Genomic DNA, 22,192 nt, shown 5'->3' with positions numbered 1-22,192 from the left:
GCTTGCATTAGATATTTTATTTAAAGTTAGAAATTGGTTTGCATATGTTTATATGATCGTAATGCTGCAACAACCTAGTTTACCTACAGGTATCGTTACTGTAAGTTTATGTCTTAATGCACTTGTTATGGACCCATTACATTTGGAGCAGGACTCTTTATGCCTTGACTTTGACTCTTCAGGTCTCAAGTGAACCCAGCTGGAGCAGTCAGAATCCAGCCCTGTGCAGGAGACTCTTCAGAGGTCCGCCCCTGCTCCAGGTCCTGCCTCCCAGGTATACCAACTCACATTTCTTGAGAAACACACAGTGTACAAGTGTTTGTACACAGTGTAAGCCTTTCTTCAAATACTTTATGCAAGTCACTCTCAGGCCAGTATCGTAGTCTTGTAAATCAATCACACGCTTATTACCTACAGTATGATGTCTTCCTCTTATGCATTTCTACCAGATGGAGTCAGGAGTGAATGGACCAGCTGGTCAGAGTGCAGTAAAACATGTTTCAACCATGTAGATGATGTTGGAATCAGAAGACGATTTCGTAGCTGCAACCACACCGTCCTACCCTTCAACAACACACACACAGATTCTGCCTGCGATGGAGACAGCGAGGAGCAAGAGCCTTGTAACACTGTACACTGCCCAGGTATTACAGGTGTAGATGCACACACAGAAACCACAACTGCCATCATTTTTCTGTTCCTTCCACTTTTTACAAATGACGTGTTAGTAAGAAGACTAGCAGCGAAAGCGAAGCGGAGCTATTTTAAATTTTTCACAGATTAAACTGCTCCAATATGATAAGCTCACAAAGACCCACAAAATAACTCACCTTGGTTGCAGAACACAAACGTTGAAAATGGCAAATCAAATCACGGACAAACTCTACATTGGTCTGCTTATCCCCCTTTACCCAGTTCCTGAATTTCTGACGATAAGCTTCAGGAACCAACTCTTATGACTTCAAGACAGGTGCTTTCACAGTCTTATAATCTAAGCCATGCTCACCACATATAGTCGAATAGGCCTCCTGGGCCCGACCAGTGAGGATGCACTGAAGCATCAGTACCCGGTCTGAATCTGGCCAATTTCTAACATGTGCAACATGTTCGAAGAGAGTGAAAAAAGCATTGGGGGTCACGTTCATTAAACCTTGGCACCAAACGCAAGTTTGCAACCACATCCAAATCACCATGTGCAGAACCAATTCCTCCTCTCTATATCCTGCCTCATTTTCTCCAAAGCAAACCGCTCCTTCTGCTGTTCAAAAGTCAAACTGTTGCTTCAGATGACATGGTTACAGGCTCAGCCTCAGCTTTATTTAACACACCACATTCAAATAAAGACATCAAAACTTTCCTTTTAATCTCATCCTTACGACATACAACCCTCTAGCAGCAGCGGATGTGCCCCCAAGACAATCGCTCTAGCCACTTTCCCACCACACTGACAGAAAAAAACAAATGGACACCATCCCTGGAGGAAAGCACCCTACAACCTGACGGAGAATTCTCTGCCCACAGGGCAACAGATAGTAACAATCATTCTCTGAATTAACCACAGACAAATCACCTCACAAACAAAGACTTCCAACAAAACACATGGTGCATCTCCCAACAAAGAAAAACAACCCCTGTGAAGCACAGCTAAAATCAACCTTTAGCTGGACCAACCAGTTAACACTAAACACAAAACACTACTAATATAAATTAATTGGACGAGCCCCCACTTGTCACGACCTGGCTCAGGTGGTCATAAGTTGAATGTTTAAGCAATGCTTTATTAAACCAAATGGAACCAAAGTATACCAACTTAACAATATACAGAATAAGATGTAGAAGTCTGTGGAAGCAGTGGTGTAGGGTGTGCACGAATGAGTGGGTGTTGTCATGTGTAAACTCAGCAAAAGGCAAACCTAGGAGAACCTAACCAAACAGACAGCAGGGAGAGGAGGAGACAGAGAATACTGCAGCTTAAGACCCTGTTTACACGTACATGGTTATTTTTACAAACGGAGACATTTCCCTTCGTTTGTACCCTTCGTTTACACGCAAATGGAGAATTCGCCTCTGAAACTGAGTCTTTCTAAAAACTCCGACCAGAGTGGAGATTTTTGAAATCTTCGTTTGCACGTTTGCATGTAAACTGAGACAAATGGAGGTTTAAGCAGCCGAGAGAGAGAGAAAAAGGAAGTGATTTGTTGATGTTGTTGCTATTTTTGGGATTCTGATTGGCTAACGTGGGCTTGAGCTTCTCGTTTACACTGCCACCTACAGGTTTGGCGTGCTCTTGACTGCATTGACGGCATATATACACGGGTACATGTAAACTAAAACTTTTCTGAAAACTGACAGCTGTGCACAATTTTATTTTGAAAACGGAGAGGTTGAAATGTCCGTTTATGAAAATAGCTGGCACGTGTAAACGTAGCATAAGAGGCCTCAGCACACTAGAGCCAGGTGAGCTGAGTTACTCTAATTAGTAACCTGCAAACAGGAGACACAAGTCAAAACACACCTCCTCAATGTAGACAGCAAAAACACTCAAATGACACCAAAGGGCCATGTTATCCAATCTGTCAGTTCATACCAGCTGTAATCAGGAGCCGATCGGCCACACCGGCCCACACGCAGCAGTGATCGTTTTGCCGTCTCCTCTATTTCTTCAATGTCACTGTGCTTCAGTGTGTTTTTGCTGTTAAAAGCAGATTTTTGTTGTATGCTTCCAGTGAATGGCAGCTGGTCAGCATGGTCATCTTGGTCTCAGTGTTCATCAGAGTGTAACTCTGGCGTCAAAGCAAGAGAGCGATTCTGCAATTCACCCACTCCACAGCATGGGGGCAGCAGCTGCCCCGGGCCGCAAATTCAGACAAGAGACTGCAACTCCCACCCCTGCTCAGGTACTGCATCATCTTTTTTTTAATTATTACTCAGCTATGGGGGGCCATGGGATCATATGTGTGAATAATATTACTCTATAATAGAATTGTGCTTGTGATGTTTTTGTATTGGATGCATTATAATTTTGCTTCCCATTATTTTTATCCACCACATTGAATAAATGCCTGTGTGGGCATGTGCAATATTCCACCGTCACAGGTGTGTGTCCAGAGGGCATGGTGTACATGACATTAGCAGAGTGTGAGGCTCACGGTGGTGCATGTCCGCGGATGTGCCTGGACATAACCTCCACAGAGGTGCAGTGTGCCACCGCCTGTTACGACGGCTGCTACTGCGCCCTGGGCTTTTACCTACTCAATGGCAGCTGTGTTCCCCTGGCAAAGTGTCCGTGTTACCACCAGGGGGAACTGTACCCAGCCGGTGCCACCCTGCCTGTTGATGCCTGCAATAACTGGTACTATTTACCCTCTGTCCAAAATGTATACTTATTGTAAAGTAGTAGGCAAAATGACACCTCTGCCTAAAAGTTTAGATTAATATTTTGGGTGTTGGAATGAACTGCCATTTCTTAAATCAAATGTCACCCTTTCTTGCATCGTGTGTCTCAAACAGTACCTGCACTAATGGAGAAATGAAGTGCAGAACAGCTCCCTGTCCTGGTTAGTGGTTTTTCTATTAATTGTTTTGATTGTACATTGACTTGTCTCCCTCCTCGTCTCTTGCTGTCTTTTAAGTCTTTTCTTCTCTCCTCATTTGTCTCCCATTCTCTCTGTCTTTCTCCACCTTTTATCCTGTGTGTGTCTCTCAGTGGACTGTGGCTGGAGCAGCTGGACCCAGTGGAGCGCTTGCAGTCGAACATGTGATGTTGGTGTGAGAAGGCGGTATCGTTCAGAAACCAATCCTCCTCCAGCTTTTGGGGGTCGCCCCTGCAAAGGAGACAGAGTTGGGATCGATACCTGCAGCATTGAGCCCTGCTATAGTGAGGACAATGGTTGCTTGGTTGCTAATGTTATTATATACTGTACAGAAAAAAAAAAGATGAGTTGCCTGTTTCTTTTTAACTCCTGTGTGCACAGATTAAAATATAAGGAAGTTAACATAGTTGTTATGTGTCTAAAGGTGTAAAGGAGCCATGGAGTGCATGGTCAGAGTGCTCAGTGACGTGTGGCGGAGGTTACAGGAGCCGAACCCGCGGGCCCATCCGAATCCACGGCACCACTCATCAATTCAGCGCCTGTAACCTACAGCCCTGTGGTACAGCAAGACCTACACATCTAACAATATTGTCAAGTTTAATATCAGAATTGTATAAGTTGTATAAGTACTTTTCAAGAAGACAGCAGAATGTAGAATACATCCTCTGTCACACGTGTATTGCATTAAGTTATGTTTTTGCACAAGAAAACAACAATAGGAATGCATCATTTATGTCAACATCAGTATTTAAAGGTTGATTTCATTGCCAGATTAATGGATGATACTGTACATATTGTTTTGGATTCAAGCTTTTGCTAGTCAAAATATGTGTTATTTCTGAGCATCATGGAGCTTTTGTTATATCTGTAGTAGGCAGCATTGGATCTCCAGTTTTTTTAACAAAATCACTTTTTTATGCATTCAGATTTGTTTGCTTTTGATTGCACTGAGAAGGTTTTCATTGATCCCTGCTCGGACTGTTGCTCTGTCAGGAGATGGCATGGTGTGTCCTCCAGGCCAGCGGTGGAAGCAGTGTGTGACGGGAACAGTGTCATGTACAGACCTCACAATGGACCTTAGCAGGAACTGCACACCAGGCTGCCAGTGTCCAAATGGGACAGTCCAACAGGTGGGTGGGGGTGGCTAAACACAAACATATATATATATACAGGAACCACAGTCATATTGTTAATGGTCCTTCATATTTACAGGATGGTGTGTGTGTGCGGGAATCTAACTGTCGCTGTGACTTAGATGGAGAACAGTTCAAACCAGGAGATATTGTGCCCACAAACTGCAACAACTGGTAAGGAAAACTGACATTATTCTTTAATTGCTCTATGAGCCATAATGAGTTTAACTCCACCAGAATCTGATTCCATTCATCAGTATATAAAGAAAAGATAAAATGATGATTTAACTTGTGTGTGTGTGTGTTTATATTTTCAGTACATGTGAAGCAGGGAGGCTGGTAAACTGCTCTCAAGTCCGCTGCAATGGTAGGCATTTAATATAGGCACTGTTTTTTTTCTATGCTTTCTTTTCATTCTTATATAACAACTTATATAGTTATTATAACAACTAGGTAATTTTTTCACAGTTTGCATAACCGTAACAGTAGTTGCATGCCAATAATCAGTCATTAGTCATTAATATCCTGTCCACATTAATGTATCTATGACTTACCTTTTCTAGCTTGATGAATTATAGTCACAGACAATGTGAATAACTCTTATGATTGAAAATAAAGCTGTTGTGATGCAAAACAGCATGTACTGCAAAAGTAATATAAATAACATGCAATTTTTCCTGCTGTTTCCTTTCACCTCATTGTTGCACGCTGTATCCTTCTCGTTCTGTTCCTTCACGTACAAACACACACTCTCTCCAGTTGATGGCCAGTGGTCATTGTGGACTCCCTGGGGTCAGTGTTCGGTGTCGTGCGGAGCAGGTCTCCAGTCTCGGTACCGGTTCTGTTCCAGTCCCCAGCGCTCTGGCAGTGGCCTACCATGTCTGGGCCCTCGCAGAGAAGACCAAATCTGTATCTCTGCTTCATGTGACCGTGAGTTTGTATTGTGTTAATTTGCATTGACTAGCATTCCATTCATATTAATTTAATATTCTATTAAATGCATTGGTACTACATTTTCCACTCATCTTTTACGTAACTTAATTTGTTTTATCATGAGTCGTTTGCCCGGAAAATTTAAATTGAACATCCTATAAACCAAAGGTATTGTTTAAGTTTAAAAAATGTTCTTCTTTAAAACTTTTCTTTAAATATTGAGACTGATAAAATACAAATTATATATTAAAACAAATTAATTACTTGGGTGGATGGATCACATAGTTTTTGTTCTCGCTGCCATGTAAACTTTTGCCCGTCTTGTGTATGTCTGACAGATCCATACTGTACATCTAGTGATATGACTGATGTTACCATGTTTTGTAAACTACTGTCACTTCCTCTGTGATTTATATGGAATTGATTACTATATCTTTATTTACCATAGAGTTTTTTTTTTTTTTCTCACTATTTCATCATGATGTGTTTCCAGGTGACGGGGGCTGGAGTCAGTGGAGTAACTGGACGGAGTGTACCAAGTCATGCGGTGGGGGGGTTCGCAGCCAGAGGAGAGAGTGTGACAGTCCCCGTCCAGAGGGTGGGGGAACTACTGTGAGGGACTGGGAACTGAGGTCTTAGCCTGTAACACTGACCACTGTCCAGGTACGTTTACAGAGTGTGTAGAATGTAGATGAGGCTGTCAATATGTGTTTGGTCTACATCGTTTTGGTCTACGTTTAAGTTTTGTTCACAATACAGCCGATTCTATGTCAGGGTTTTGACAATTTGTCATCATGTGTGTATTTTTAGTGCCGCCATGCTCGCAGGTCCCAGGCACAGTGTTCAGTAGCTGTGGTCCCTCCTGCCCTCGCTCCTGTGATGACCTGGCTGTGAGTATCATACTGATCATACCTCATGTTTCTACCCATTACCACTGGTTTAACTTTAAGTCATGCTTAGTGGATTAAAATATAGAATTCTAAATTGTCTTCTTGTCCTCCAGTACTGTGAGTGGCAATGTGAGCCAGGGTGCTACTGTACAGAGGGAAAGGTCCTGTCTGCTAACGGGACAGTGTGTGTAGAGAAAGAAGACTGTCCCTGCATGGACCTCAACACTGGACAAAGGCTGCAACCAGGGGAGACCACTGTAGCCCCTGATGGATGTAACAACTGGTCAGAATAAAACACAGACAAAGAGAACATACTGTACACCACATTTGTATTTAACAGAGAAACATCCACAAAGAAGGAACAGGATAAGAATGATGCTGGTATTTCCTTTTTGTTTCAGTACCTGTGAGGGTGGGAGGCTCAACTGCACCAGATACCCCTGTCCAGGTGAGTTAGACCAGCTGTATATGTTATAACAAAGTGGAACTTGTGCGTGATCAAAAACGTGACTTTTAACTGGCTTGTGTGCAGTCTTTCTTTCTTTGACTTAAGTTTAAACTCACTAACAACAAAGGCAACAAACAGCAATAACAAAACTTTCTGACTTCATGCTTAAAAGAAAATCAGCATAGGAAAATTTTGTCTGGGGATGTTCATCAATGTAGATTTCTTTCTGTGCGTTTCCAGTGTCAGGTGGCTGGTGTGAGTGGTCAGAGTGGACTCCGTGCTCCAGGACCTGTGGATCGGAGTCTGTGTCCCGCTACAGGAGCTGTGGCTGTCCTGAGCCCAAAGCTGAAGGAGCGGCCTGCTCTGGAGAACAGGAAATACACAATGGGGTCGGAGTTCAAATCCAGAGACAGCCCTGCCCTGTCATCACCTTCTGTCCTGGTACCACTATCATTGGTTCCTAATGACAAAACCTAAGCTTAGCTAATGGATCAAAACAAATTTGAATAGAATTATTTAGCCACAGGAAACTAGTATGTAAAGGTACAGTAGGTCAGCCTTATAAAACTAACTTTCTGTCATCTTTACTGAAACTGACCATGTTCCAGTAGTTGCTCCACCTACAGCCTGGAGTGGGATTTGCAAAAATCCACAGCTCCCTGTTCAGATGCACCAATCAGGGCCGGGGGGGGTGTCTAACTGCGTGCCAATCACTGCTCATGCACACACATTCATTCTCCCTTGTGGGGGGAGGGGCTTAGGAGACCGTTTTGGGCTTTAGCGGAAACGGGAGAGGGACTGAGAAGTTGTCGGGGGACTGTTCAAAGTTTTTGGCTAAGTCCTGGATCTTCGCAATCCTACCTACAGCACCTTTTAATGTGACTGGAGAACAGAAACAGGTTCCAAATCTCTAACAATTGCGCAGCACGATTACTGTACAAAAAGGGAACGCAAAGACGCGAAAAGATGCAAATTTAAAATATTTCAACTTAAGCGACCAAACTTAGCCGAGTTACACAATGTGAAGCAAATTTTCGCAGCCGGTGTCACTCCTTTTAGATATAAGGTTTATTTGCATGGTAACTTGATAAAGTGGCATTTTAATATCTTTCACTCTTATTTTTGTCTTGATTCATTCTTCATATCTCCTCCCTTTTATCCTTTCCTTCTTCTATTCTTTGTATTTATTAATTTAACTATCTGCTATCTCACATAATGTGTTTGTGCCTCTTTCTTCATTGCTCTATTTGGTTCTTCTCCTCCCTCTCCCTCTAGTCCATGGTTCGTGGAGTCCCTGGTCAGCGTGGTCAGAGTGTGATGGCTGCGCCGGGTCGTCCACTCGCACCAGAGAGTGTAACAGCCCTCCCGCTAGGTTCGGGGGGCTGCCCTGTCTTGGAGAAAGCAGGCAGAGCCGTGGTTGCCATGACAACATCACTGTTTGCTCAGGTCAGCATAGTAATGGATTGTATATTAATTGTGTTTTTATGTTGAAAAATGCACTTCAAATGAAGGTTACTGGATGAAAATGAGGAATGAAGAGAGAAATTTGAGCTCTGATGAAGATAGGGAAAGAAATTAAGAGAGTCCTTACAAGAAACAACGCAGCATCCACGTCAAAAGGCCTGTTAACATGAAATGGCTGCCTGAAAGGAAAGATGAATGAACTCTCCCTGTCCTCCCATGGTCCTGTGCATGTCCAACTCCCACAGAATGAGAACAGGGGTTACTGATAAGCAGCAAGGTGACAGACTCCTGCACTGCTGCGAACAGGACTGCACACACAAGAACACTAGCTACTCGTTTTATCAGACTGACAAACAAAATCTTTTCCATCTAGTCTGGCTAGTGTCATGTTTGCTTTTATTTTGTCACAAACTGTGTGAAAGCATACTTAACCATAAAACCCATCACTCCACTCTTGTGTTAATTCTCTTCAAACTCTACCTCCTCCTGCATTCTGCAGACTGTGGTGGAGGCCAAGAAGAATGGCCTTGTGGGAAGCCCTGTCCTCGCTCCTGTTCAGATCTCCATGGTGACACGGAGTGCTTGGACTCCCCTGGGTGCAGACAGAACTGTGGTTGTCCGGGTGACAGGGTTCTGCAGGATGGAGTGTGTGTGGCCAGGAAGGAGTGTCGCTGCAAATACCATAACAGCTCTGCTGATGGTTAGATCCACAATCTGTGATGTAAAAAGGGTTTACATTGTATTGGTAAACTGTGTTAAACTTAGCAGAGATAATCTAATCAATGTGTCTTTGTCTCTGATATAGTGATGACATTCAGCGGGCTAGATTCCAGTAATGCATCATGGGCATGGCCCGGTGCATCTGATTGGCAGTTTGCAAATCCAGGAGACATCATCATCAGTGACTGCAAAAACTGGTACAGCACAGTTGAATATCTCTACAACATTTAGATTCTTGTCCTAAAATCAATGTGTTTATAATATAGAATGTAATTCAATTTAAAGTGGCTATATGTAACTTTCAGTTTGTGTTGATTCTAGAGGCCACTTTGGACAAAAGCGGTGTTTTTACCACGCTTGCTGTCATAAAGCTCTTTTCTTTATGGTGCTGTATTGCCTACTGTATATTACCGAGTTAGTGTTACCGGGAGGTCATATAGTCACGATGAATATTTTGCTCGGACAGAAATTCATTCATTTACAATAAGAGAATAAGTTACAGATGCATCATTGCATTTCAAGTGTAGCATACAGTAATTTAGTAGCCTGACGTGGTCATACTCAGATTCTAGTCAGAACTTCCCGACCTCGAATTTTGTGGGCGGGGCTAAGTTCGGCTGGCATCCAGGCTAGTAACTTAGCCTACGCAAAGAAATCTCCTGCCACCTGGCTGGATACACTAACACAGGCTTTTCCAGTGTTACACCAAAATCTGTGACCCTTCAGAATGTGTTACTGTAGCTCCGTCTACCTGCTGTAAATCATTCTGTGACTTCGCTGGAAAAATCAGACCAGGGCAGAGACATTATGATAACTATATAAAACTAGCAGTCTTTTCACTGTTAGTCTCATTTGCTGTTACAGGTCATTTATGATCATCAGATGGAACATTACACAGTTTCAGAAACGTGTAAAAATTACATATAGTCACTTTAATGTACAAAAACAAAAATGCCAATGTCTTTATATTCTTTTTGTTTTTTGTCATCCTTCTCACTTCGTCATCTCAGTTCATGCAACGCTGGGGTCCTGCGGTGTCAATCTGTCCCTGGTTGTTATGTTGATGGTGGCTGGAGCCAATGGGGGGCCTGGACAGAGTGCTCGCTCTCTTGTGGAGGAGGAGTCAAGCTTAGGAGACGCCAGTGTGATAACCCGTCCCCACAGAGCAGTGGGAGAGGCTGCCTTGGAGTTGCTGAACAGCAGAAAGATTGCAACATACACCTGTGCACAGGTAGCCCTGTCTGGCCAAGCTAACTTAGAGCTTTTAGATGCAGACACAACTTCTCTCAGCTTTACTGAAATCTAAAAGAGGAGTTAATTTCTTACATTACCCTTTGAAACATGCTTTCATTCTCTTGCACGGTAGCTGTGTTAGCCAATGGCAATAACAAACTAACAACATAAAAAAATGCTAACTACCCTTACAATTCTAATACATCTGCTAGTTGCCGATTTCGCTGCAGATCACTCCCCGACTTTGGGGCCCCTTCGAAGTGCTTCCGCACATTACTCTTTTGCCGGTCATTCAACTTAGTGAAAACAGCGGTGGTGGGGGGCCAGGCCAGATCCAGAATTTCTCAATGGAGAAAGAACAGATGTGATTTCAAAACATGTCTCGAGGTGGACTTTTAAAATGATGGAGAACATGTTAGCATTAATAGAGAATCTTGTCATTTCTATATTGAAAATACTAATAAGAGTATGATTAATATGATAAAGAGTATTTATAAATAGATATACAATCTTTGGAAATAAATTGAAGGTTTATTTATGCCAATGTGTCACATTTCTGTGTGATTTTGCTTCCAGACTCTGTGGGCCCGTGGCTTCCCTGGTCTCCGTGGTCTACGTGTTCGGTCAGCTGTGGTGGAGGACAACAGAGCCGCTCGCGCCTCTGCAGCTCTCTACCTTGCAGCGGCCCCAGCCGCCAGAGCAAGACTTGCAACACTCAAGTCTGCCTCGGTGAGTCCTGGTTCCTTGTAGAATATCTGTCTATCAAAGTTAGATTAATCGTAAGATCCACGGTAACCTGGTAGAAAAGCTCTACTGTGTCTCAATGGTGACATCATATTATGTGCAGAAGTGGGCTGCCCTCCTGGCAGGTTGTACAGGGAGTGTGAACGAGGTGAAGGCTGTCCATTCAGCTGCGCTCAGGTCAGCGGCAGGGAGGGCTGCTACTCCGATGGCTGCGAGGAAGGCTGCCACTGCCCCCTGCACACCTACCAACACCACGGTGTCTGCCTGCAGGTGGGTTCCCTGTCATCTGGGCAACTTTAGCATGCTGATATTATGCATCTGAACAACACTAAAGCTTGCAACACAAAAGGACAACAAGTTGATAGTTAATACATTTCCAAACAATGTAAGTGAGCATTACTGAATTTAAGTCCAAAGGTACTCACTGCAAGTTTCCAAACATACTTACAGTGATTAAATGAATGTACCATTGAAATTGTTATTTAACACTGACATTTTTTTTTCTCCATTTAATGTGATTCTGTGTGTTTCAGGAGTGTCCGTGCCTGGTGGACAAAGAGTTTGTGGCCACTCTGCAAAGCGTTTCTGTCTCGCCAGTCTCATCTCTGCTCCTCCATAACATCTCTGAGGGAGTGGAACTTCAGTCTGGAGACACACTGCTCCACGACTGCAGCACCTGGTGAGCAGAAACTCAGAATATTTGCAGCTATGCTACATTTCATACAGTCCCACTCTCCCCACTACACACACTGCCATTTACTGCGGGACAATTAGAGGGTATCTGTTGGTTCCTACATTGTCTAAAAAAGGAGTAAATAAGGTATCTCAGTTGAAGATCAAAACGATGCACCCCGCTTGTATATGAAATTAAAAGCACATACTATCAGGCACCACACCTCACTCTTCCTCCCCTCTGTTCTGTAGCACCTGTGAACATGGCAGGTGGAACTGTTCCTTGGAGCATTGCCCAGTCGATGGTGGTCTGTCACCCTGGGGCCCCTGGAGCCCCTGCTCGCTGTCCTGTGGAGGTCTGGGACTGAAGAGTCGCTACAAGAGCTGTTCACAGCCTGCCCCGGCCCATGGAGGGAGAGACTGCCAGGGGCCGCGTCAGGAAACCACCTACTGCCAGGCCCCTGACTGCCCAGGTACAGAAGCTAGTTTAGGTAGAGTAGGTACTGTATGTAATGGGTGTTAGGGATGATGGAAGATTGACAATTTGTTACAATGACCAGCAATCACAGGTGAGGGAGATGGTACTGTGAGACTGTTTATTTTAAATTAAATCATAAATCTAATTTAATTATAAAGGGCTATTCTGTATCCTTCCTTCGCAGCCATTATGAATAACAGAGACAGTATGTACTGCCAGCTGCTTGTTTGTGCACAATAGTAATGGTGGAACTTGTACTGATTTTGAATTTTTGCTTGTTGTTGGCAGTGATTGTGGGTCCTACAGAAGAACCAGTTTTACCAGGTAAATACAAAGTTTAATACCAGCTGGGTCTTTTCCACTGTTGATTTACAGTATTTTTTTACTATATTACTTTTTGTCTTTTTTGTTTCGCTTTTTTTTTTTTTTGCTTCCTTCGCCCCTACTGGTCTTTGCTATTTTTTTTTGTCTGCATGGTAAATGGTATTGAGATTTGTTAGGTTTTTTTTATCCATCTTTATCCATTTATACCATCTTTTCCCTCATAAGACAAAAACAATCATTTAAGACTTCTCTATTTCATCCTCATTCCTCCTCCATCTTCTTTAGATGAGGATGCTGGCTTCTCTCCATGGTCATTATGGAGTCCCTGCACTAAGACTTGCACTGATGCTCTCAGCCCGGCCATGAAGTCCCGTTATCGGCAGTGTATCAGACCTCCCTGCTCTGGAAGCTCTCACCAAGAGAAGGCCTGTAACCTGCCCCTGTGTTCAGGTACCACCACTCACATTATCTCTCTCTGCTGCTGTCAGAGTCAAGGGGGTAAGCCAGCATCTGGAAAGCGTACCTCCTATGGGGAGGTTGTAGGCTAACAAGCCATCACCTTCCGTTAGCATCCCATTGACTGCCATTCATTTTGGCGTCGTTTTGACAGTGAATAACTTTACATCTGAAGCGTTTAAAGACTCTATTTGTCCATTGTTTATTTCTAAAGAAACACGACAATGTATAAAAGGCTCCATTACCTTGTACCTCACGTTATGGCTCCGTAGCAGACGCTTTTATAACAATAGGCTAACGATTGGGTCATAACCACGCAACTTACTGTCGCACAGTAGAGGAATTACCGTATAGTACAGGAGAAGCTCGCAGGCAGTTTGGACTTACATTAGCTGTTTAAGTTTAATTACTAATGTTAACAAGCATTGTAGTTAGCAATAATTAGCCTGTGCCTATGTTATCTCCTTACATATACCTACACTCTCCGTCTCTGGTTGCTCACGTCACATCTACATCTTCAAGCTTAGGTTTAGGCTGCGCAGCACGCTCAGCCAGCACCGGGAAAGTGTCTTCACTAGTCTCGGTCGAAGCATATGGCATCACTGTGTCCATTCTTTTACGGTCTATGGTCAGTCTATGACCCAATCCCAAAGGCCCCGAACCCACACAGACTTTAACTGACATCACCTAGTGGTGCTTGAGTGCGAGAGGCTACACCTAGTGTTAATATTGTGGACGAAAACTATAATGAAATATGTTAGTTAACAACCTTTTTTTCCATGACTTACACCAGATAAAGTTAATGAGACGGCACCAACGTCATTAAACACTAACTGTAACCATATCAACATGCAATATCAAGGAAAACCGACGAGACTAAAATGTACTTTTAAAAATAAGGACTACCAAAATCTCTCTTTATTTGCGTCACCTTCTCTTCCTCTCTCTCTCTGTCACTCCTCTCAAACACACAAACACTGTCAAAATCACTGGTGCCGTGGCGCTCAGTTCGTCTTTGTCCTTGTCTCCTGTCCTCAGTCCTGACAATTCTGCTACTATAATGCGTAAGGTATGTGAGTCAGGTTCGGGTGGTTGATTACACATATTTTTGCATGTTGGTCGGTGTGGTCGGTAGTGTTTCTGTAGACAAATAATATACCAGGCTGAACAGCCATGTGCCAGTCCTTGTTTACCTTTTTTTTTTTTTTTTTAACGCTTCCGAGCATCCCCTGGTAACCCCATGTTTTAACGTCACAATGCTATGACTTGTGGGTAATTCCTTCAGAGAAAGTCTGCACAGATGCAGACTAAAGTAAAGTGTGCATAAAGGACTTAAAAAGTCTGTAAGATGAGCTCTAAAGCACTTGAGGATTTGCCAGTGGAACAGCCCTTAGCCCTCGCTGACTTACCTGGAACACACCTCAAAGTCAGTGAGTGTGGACATTGGGATTGGCCCCAGGACTGCTGCCAAGTCTTTCCTTGTACCAGTCAAACATACATTTCCAAACCATCTGCTTGCTTACGTTTTCATCCTGTTATATTTTGAGAAAATAACTCAACTACCAATATTTTAGTAACTCATAGTAGAGCACAGTATTTCCCGTTTGTGACTGATGGTGCATGTGTAAACATTAAGCAAGCCACTGCTCATTAACATTTTTATAAAAAAGATGGCAACATTTGTGGTAAGATGAAAACTGCCATGCTAATGGCTTATATTAGACAACAGTGGATGAATTTTTTAGATACTAGGAGCCTGTGTGTGAGAGCAGCTTTCCCTCAGTAAAATCTCTACACAAACAGAGTTTTATAACATCTGTTGGTTTGCTGTTTGGGACTGTTTTTGTTGTGGCTTGGTTTGTACTTTTTCACCATGCTTATCTCAGACGACAGATTTTTTAAAGGTCTTAATTGTTTTACTCATAGATCAGCGCAGACATCAGAAGAGATTAGTACAGGGAAGCTGTATTATTTCACAATCTTGTTTGAGAATAATGTGAAGTTGTATTTGTACATAATCAAATCTAACCACATAGTAGGCAGCTGAAGTGTTTACTGTTTGAAGTTTTTAATTCCAGGGAGGGGGTAAACAGGAGTAACATTCTTATGATTCAGCTGTGTTTCTGGCCTAAACTGAAACATATACTTAAACTTTATAAACTGCAAATTTGTTGTGACTGTGTTTCAAAGGAGCTCTGTGTACCGTTTTCAATTTAATGAATACATATTGTGATATTACTGTAAATACCGTAAACAAATCTGTAATTATATTAAACTGTAACAACAAGGTTGAAATTGTAAAGGAGAAGAGATACCAGCAATTAAACCAAAGCCCCACAATTAACACTAATACTAAGCTAGGCTATTTTACTATATTCAATGATTCTGTCAAGCAGTCTTGTGGCTTTTGTAATATGTTCCCAGATGGAGACGATGTATGTGTGGGGGCAGACTGTGTGGAGAGGAACTGTTCGTGGACAGAATGGGGGGAGTGGCGCTCCTGTTCACGGTCCTGCGGAGTGGGTCAGCAGCAGAGGATCCGAGCCTTCCTCCGCCCCCGGACCAACGGCTCGTGGTGTAAAGACATCTTGGGAGGAAACCTGGAGCATCGCTTCTGTAACATCAGGCCCTGCAGAGGTCAGCCGACTGATCAGCACGTAGAGTCAATCTGCGATCTTTAATTCATCCCTTTCAGAAAATGTTATATTGTCTTTGACTGATTTTCAAGCTTTAGGGCCCTATCTTGCACTCAGCGCAATTGCCTTTGTACACCGATGCATGTATCATTCCTATTTTGCACCCCACGCACAGCGGACTTTTCCCTCCACAGACGCACGGCGGTAAATTAGGGAATGTATTTGCGCTGCAAAGAGCGGTTCAGCGAAAAGAGGAGGCGTGTTCTGGCGCTAACGTTCCCTGGTGCTATTTTGCAGTTTCAGAAAACAATTCCACCACTGACCAGGAAAAACCTGGTTTAAAGTCAGTGGCGCTAGTCTAAAGTCAGTGGCGCTAGTCTAAAGTCAGTAGCGCGTTATTCAGATGCTATTTTAGGGGCGCATGCTTGGCCATAATGTAGCGTGTGCACAATGCTCATACACTTTGCTTATCTCATCTAAACGGACGCAGCAGTTCCCATTTTTGCAAACCATACATAATTACAAGGGAAAATATTACTGAAAATGCGCTTCAGTGTTGTGTTTGGATAGAACAGGAAGCACTTTACAGTACAGTCCTCAAAAAGTCGCAGCATTCTTTGCGGCTTGTTGTGTTTTACACATTTCCATGAATCATGGATGTGTTGATGACATAAATGAGGAAATATTAGAGGACTTAAGGAGACGTGATGTTGAACTACGGCGGGATTGGACACTCCGGCGGGATCTGGTCTGGGAGTAATGCGTGATGCGCTCCTGGTGGAGCGGGTGGACGGAGATGGAGTGGGGGGAGGAGGAAGGGGCACACCAGGAGCAGGTGGTGCGTTTGCAGACCCACGCTCCATGGCTGCAGCAATCCTCTCCAGACTTGAGGAGATGCGCCCGAGAGGCCGCAGCAACATCGCCACCCGGCCAAGACGGGCATTTATTACTTTGCCGCATCCCGGACAGCTCCCGCTGGCGTGCGCCAGGCAAATCCGCCGTCATAATAGCAATCTGCCATGGAACAAGCGCGCCTGCTCTTAAAGGGAATGAGAGATGACGCTCTGATTGGTTATTTTCACGTTACGCCCAAACCACACCTAGCTACTTCAGACCAACCCATTTTAGATTTGCGTCGGGCGCAAGAGTCATTTATCCCGCCGGTATCATAGCAACAGCGCCCGAGATCCGCCCACAAAGATACTTGCGTTTTGCGTTTCATACTTGCGTTTCAGATCGTTAAAATAGGGCCCTTAATGTTTCAGTGATGAATTAATTCAGATTTGCAATATTGTTCTGTAGTAATGTACATTTGAAATCAGTCTGCACCTACAACTGCATTGCTACAAAATAACAGAACTTTGACAACAATGTAAACAGACATGATGTTTATATTTTAATGGAGTGACTTAAGCATGGGCCAGGTACACCGTAAAAAATAAAAAGTTGACACAACTTACAATTTTAAGGCAACAAACTTCAGCAAAATTTTAAGTTGGGGAAAAAAACTTAACTTTTTAAGTTTTGCTTTTGAGTTGGTCCAACTTTCAATTTTAAATTTGCGTAACTTAACTCCAAGTTGCGGTAACTCACAACAATGAATTAAGGGAATTTTAAATCCTTACTTATCTCAACCTAACTCAAAATTGCAGTAGCTTATAATTCTGAATTGGGAAAACTTCAAAACCTTACTTATCTTAAATAAACTCAAAGTCGCAGTGACTCATAACAATACATTGTGATGACTCTAAAACCTTTCTCATCTCAACTCAACTTCCAAGTTTCAGTAACTCATGATTGTGCTTTGTAACAACTTTAAAACCCAAGTTAGGGCAATTTCAATATAACCATAATACCCACTTATACAAATAATTTGCACATACAAATAATCATATACATTGTCTTGATTCAAAGCTTTTTTTTTATTCAACATGTTTAACATGTATCAAATGCTTCAAACGAGCAACTGAGAGCAGCTGAGACCCATAACTGACCCAATCAGGCCAAACAGTTTCTAAACTTTTCTAACTTGTAAAATGTTGCAGCAAATGCTATATGTATTAAAATACTGTCGGTGTATCAACAATTTCACACAATGAAATCCTTACACAAGTAAATAATACAGTATAGTATTATATTTATATTTATATATATATATATATATATATATATATATATATATATATATATATATATAATAAAGTGCAGGTTACTTAAAGAACAACTGAATATAAGAAATGGGTAGAAGAGGAGACAAAAACTTAAGAAGTGTACAGATAGAGCAATGTTTGTTAGTAGCAGAGACAGTTAAAAGGATAGCTCAGCATATTTGAAGTGCGGTTGTATGAGCTACCTATGCATAGTCTTTTCCCTTATGGAGATGGTGATTAGTGCATTCACTATAAGGAGTTTGGGGGAGATGTCCCTTAGCCCTGTATTACTATGCCAACTTGTGCTGGTGGAGTGCAGCGAATCACTCAACACGCCAAATCAGAGCAGGGGAGTTGGTGCAGAAATATATGGCCGAAACTACACTTCAAAAAAAAAAGTGCAAAAATAAATGTCTGTCTGGCGGCAAACTAAAGCAGAGACAACATTTTGTGTACATTTGAACAGACATTTATTATTATTTTAGGTAAGCATTTCCTATGTGGTAAAAAGGCTTTTTTTCTACTCACCCCCACAGTACAAGGATGACTTCTGCTACAGTGACATCTCCCCCATCTCCTTATAGTGACTGCACTCATCGCCATCTCCATAACTATGCATAGGTACCTCATAGAACCCCACTTAAAAAATGCTAAACTATTCCTTTAATAAACAGTGTTGCCTGGACAGTAGGTGTGCAAAAATCGATTCACATTTGAATCGCGATTCAAGTTTCCAACCCAAAAAAATTTTAATAAATTTTTATTGTATCGTCTACTGCAATCACATGAGAAAAGTCACTACATTTACATACTGTGAATCGTTTTTTTTAATTGAGAATCGTTTTTAATCTAGGAAAAAAAAGACTGCTCCCTCTTAGTCGATTAGTCGACTAATCGGTCGTTTTGGTCTTAGTCAACTTAGATTTCTTTAGTCGATTAGTCATGTTTGATGCTTTTTCATGCTGAATGACTTATTTCCAAGAAACGTACGAGCACATCTCTGGTAAACACAAGAATTAAGGGTTGACATTTTACCTAATAGATATCACCGTGAAATCTACTTTAATAACTTTCATTAAGGCAGTTATTTGTTGTATTACACGTTTTCTGAAATGTTGGTGTTTAATATATGCAAAGGAGGCATTATCTTATTCAATATATGCATCCTTTTGCATGACTCTTTTGGGAGAAACTCAGATTTACAGATCGTCGATTAAATCAACTAATCGATTAGTCGATACAGTTGAATGAGTTGAATGTTAGTCGACTAAGAATTTCTTCAATCGAACACAGCCCTACGAAAATTGATATTGAATCGTGACATTTTCTGAATCGTGCAGCCCTACTGAACATTAGTAGTTGTGGATGTCAGTTAACATATTCTAATTTTTTTACTTAAATACTTAGAAAGGACAGCAAGATTTGATTACTTAACACCTTCTGAAATGTTTCGAAGGCGTACCTCAGTTCCTTGGGAAACTGAATGTTTGAGGCATATCAGCCCAAAGAGCAAAGCAAAGGCCGTTAGCAGGTCAGGGAGGTCTTGTAAGACGATGTCTTCTTCTAGAACCACAGCTACATTTGCAACTTGCCGGAGCCGTACTTTGATCATCCTCCATAGTAAGTATCCCCACAATGAGGCTTTGTCTGCTCCTCTTATGGGTCAGTATCCTTGTGATTTCAGACAGGAAAGACAAATATATGATTAGTAAATCAAACTGACAGACATTTTACAATCTTTAGAGTATTTGTACATGTTGTATTAGTACTTTTACTTCTTCCCCTGATTATAAGCGTGTATCTAGTAGGGCTGTCAAAGAATATTCTAAATTTGAATATATATTCAAATTGTTAAAAAAAAAACTGAGATTTAAAAATGAAAATGTACAGTTTAATTATATATTGTAAGAGAGTTAAAAAATGGCACTACTGCGGCTATCTGGCTCATGGGATCGTTTGCTGCTTTAAACAACAGTACAAAGACGCTAACGTAAATCTTAAATTGCAGAGACAACGAGAAAAAATTGTCATACAATTCATGGAACAGGAAGAGATGGTTGCTAATCACCAAATTATAATAAGTAATAAAACGGTCACTTTAGAATTGACAGAAAATAAGACCTCGCTGTGCTGTGTATCTGACAGGAGAGAGCTGCGTTAATACCTTCAAAAGAGCATAAGTTTAGTATGAATACGTTATATTAGAAGCTTTATTATATATCGGCTATATAAAGAGTCTAAATAACAAAAAATATTAATTTAAGTTTCCAAAATTAGGTATCTAGATTAATTAATGAGTAAACATGGATTTGATGACAGATTTCTGACTGAGTTTCTTATCCGTTTCACAACCATACGTTTCAGTGCAGTTGCAATTTTGGGGCTTTTAGATGGCACTAAAGAGCACCAAACCAAATTTCTCAATATTGCAGCTTAAATAAAGAATATTAACAGCAAAGTACATCTATTTGAGACACTTCATGCATTTAGATAAAAATGGGCAAGGAGAACAGTGGATAGATAAACTGGAATGGAAAAATGGGCAGTGTTAACTGTTTGGTAACAATCCTAGTCAAGTACAACATAAACAGGAGTTGCTAATAATCACTCACCAGACAACTCCTGAACAGCTTCTCATGACTTTCACAGATATACAAAGGAAGGCCCTTCAAGGCTGCAGCCTGTGTGTGCTGTGATGTCATTGGTCTGAAACACAAAAAGATGGATGAAAAACATTAAAACAAAATCTAAGTAACAAGCAGAAAAGCCAAAGCTATACGCAAAGGGACTGGCCAGTTAACAATTGAGCAACTTCTGTGACAGCTGCCTTTTTTTATTTACTAAGGCAGAGGACTAAAACTGAATCACACAATTAACTGTATTGGTAAGTATTGGTAAACCACTGTTTTATTCCACATTGAGCAAATTTTAGTAGAATGCAAATCTAAGGGTAACTCAAAACTTACAATATGTAATGCTTTTTAACTGCTACATGTGCCACTTTGTTCAGCACCTAGTCGCTACTTTTTCTGTACGTTAGGTAGCGTATAATGGGTTAATTCTAATGTTTGATACTATGAGAAACACCTTACATTATTGAAACTTTGTATTTATTATTTTAGCTTTATATATCTTGCAGTAAAAAATCCCACGATTTCTTGCAATACAACTGTCAACATTTTCCAAAATACTGAGATTACTAAATTAATCACCTCTTCATCCAGTCCCTTAAGGAGTTGATCCATCTCAGACGGAAAAGCTGGCCTCCTAGCCCGATAGAGTCCAAGCAGTCCTAGAGTGTGCTGATTAATGGCTGCTCTAAAGTTGTCTAGTAGGTTCTTGTTGGTGATCCGATAGAACTCTGCCTGCCTCTGTGATACAGACAGTAGGCCTAGTGCTTCAGGAGAACAGCTTCATTGAGGTTGGTGAATTTGCAGGATTTGCATTGCATTCAACTCAATCTGAAAGACAAAGGTTACAATATATTGGTAATAAGCGAAACATAAGAGAAACAATTAAGTATGAGTTGTTTTTTTAAATATGTGGTTCTTAATCAGTTTAAAACATTGATTAATTGTGGTGCAACAGATCAGTTGATCCATACACATACACATATTTTAGGAGTTGAGCCCCGCGACGTCAAGCGCAATAACATTCATTATTAGACCCGCTCGCCAACCTCGAAGGCCGGGCGAGTGTGTCAGCTGCGTGGCGTGTCCGTTTTATTTGGGCTCCCATGTTAACAGGTTAGAGCTTACACACTGCCTGCGTACACGCACGTCTCGTGGGCCGCTCGAGCCACACCGAAAAACGCATGCATGCTAGAAATAGAACCGACGACTATTTTTTCAGCGACACGCAAGCGTGTTGGAAGCATTTCCAGGCAAAAATAGAATATAAAAATATGTTTATATGTCGTTTAGACACAAATACATATTAATAAATGACCTGTTGATGTTTGAAAGCCTCGAGATTTTCTAATATTGCACCTGTCAATACAGAAGGAAATATTCTGGAGCCTATTTTGCCATCAATACTGCCGACGTTGTCTTTGCTGTAATCAGATCTGTAGATATTTATGTTTAACACAGTATTTAATTTTATCAGTGAGAAACATACAGTACATGTGTACAGACAAGGCTAGCAGCAGCATTTCTTGTGTGTAAAGACAGAAAAATCCACGCAGCTGACACGCAACAGAAATGCCACGTCACGCCGCACGCAGGCGGTGTAACCGGGCTAACTTTGCTATCTGTCTTATAAAACCTCCATGCTTCTCTCCTGAATCAGAAGGGACCGAGGTGGAAGTCTGTCTTGA

The 22,192-nt window shown here is 41.7% G+C and overlaps 1 protein-coding gene and 1 long non-coding RNA gene across 2 annotated transcripts in view; one reads left to right on the top strand and one right to left on the bottom strand.

Moving 5' to 3' along the window:
* scospondin (subcommissural organ spondin) overlaps nt 1–22,192 on the top strand; it is a 204,355-nt gene that overhangs the window by 44,875 nt on the left and 137,288 nt on the right. The window contains 28 exon segments of the mRNA XM_039789616.1: nt 183–274; nt 450–644; nt 2,727–2,897; nt 3,097–3,352; nt 3,511–3,557; nt 3,707–3,877; nt 4,018–4,152; nt 4,587–4,723; nt 4,806–4,900; nt 5,044–5,093; nt 5,486–5,656; nt 6,153–6,257; nt 6,260–6,322; nt 6,470–6,549; nt 6,663–6,832; nt 6,951–6,997; nt 7,238–7,438; nt 8,273–8,443; nt 8,961–9,161; nt 9,267–9,378; nt 10,192–10,412; nt 10,991–11,143; nt 11,262–11,428; nt 11,692–11,837; nt 12,083–12,303; nt 12,597–12,632; nt 12,918–13,082; nt 15,513–15,725. Coding sequence (XP_039645550.1) covers nt 183–274; nt 450–644; nt 2,727–2,897; nt 3,097–3,352; nt 3,511–3,557; nt 3,707–3,877; nt 4,018–4,152; nt 4,587–4,723; nt 4,806–4,900; nt 5,044–5,093; nt 5,486–5,656; nt 6,153–6,257; nt 6,260–6,322; nt 6,470–6,549; nt 6,663–6,832; nt 6,951–6,997; nt 7,238–7,438; nt 8,273–8,443; nt 8,961–9,161; nt 9,267–9,378; nt 10,192–10,412; nt 10,991–11,143; nt 11,262–11,428; nt 11,692–11,837; nt 12,083–12,303; nt 12,597–12,632; nt 12,918–13,082; nt 15,513–15,725 — 3,992 coding nt within the window.
* Nucleotides 18,835–21,332, bottom strand: LOC120552006. Its single transcript, XR_005637951.1, has 3 exons — nt 21,087–21,332; nt 20,487–20,580; nt 18,835–19,545 (listed from the first exon to the last, which is right to left on the bottom strand). It is a non-coding gene; the product is annotated as an uncharacterized LOC120552006 (long non-coding RNA).

This window comes from Perca fluviatilis, chromosome 22, assembly GCF_010015445.1.
Source record: "Perca fluviatilis chromosome 22, GENO_Pfluv_1.0, whole genome shotgun sequence".
Classification (NCBI taxonomy): Eukaryota; Metazoa; Chordata; class Actinopteri; order Perciformes; family Percidae; genus Perca; species Perca fluviatilis.
The sequence above is the reverse complement of the archived record's forward strand: the minus strand, read 5'-3'. Positions and strand labels throughout refer to the sequence as shown.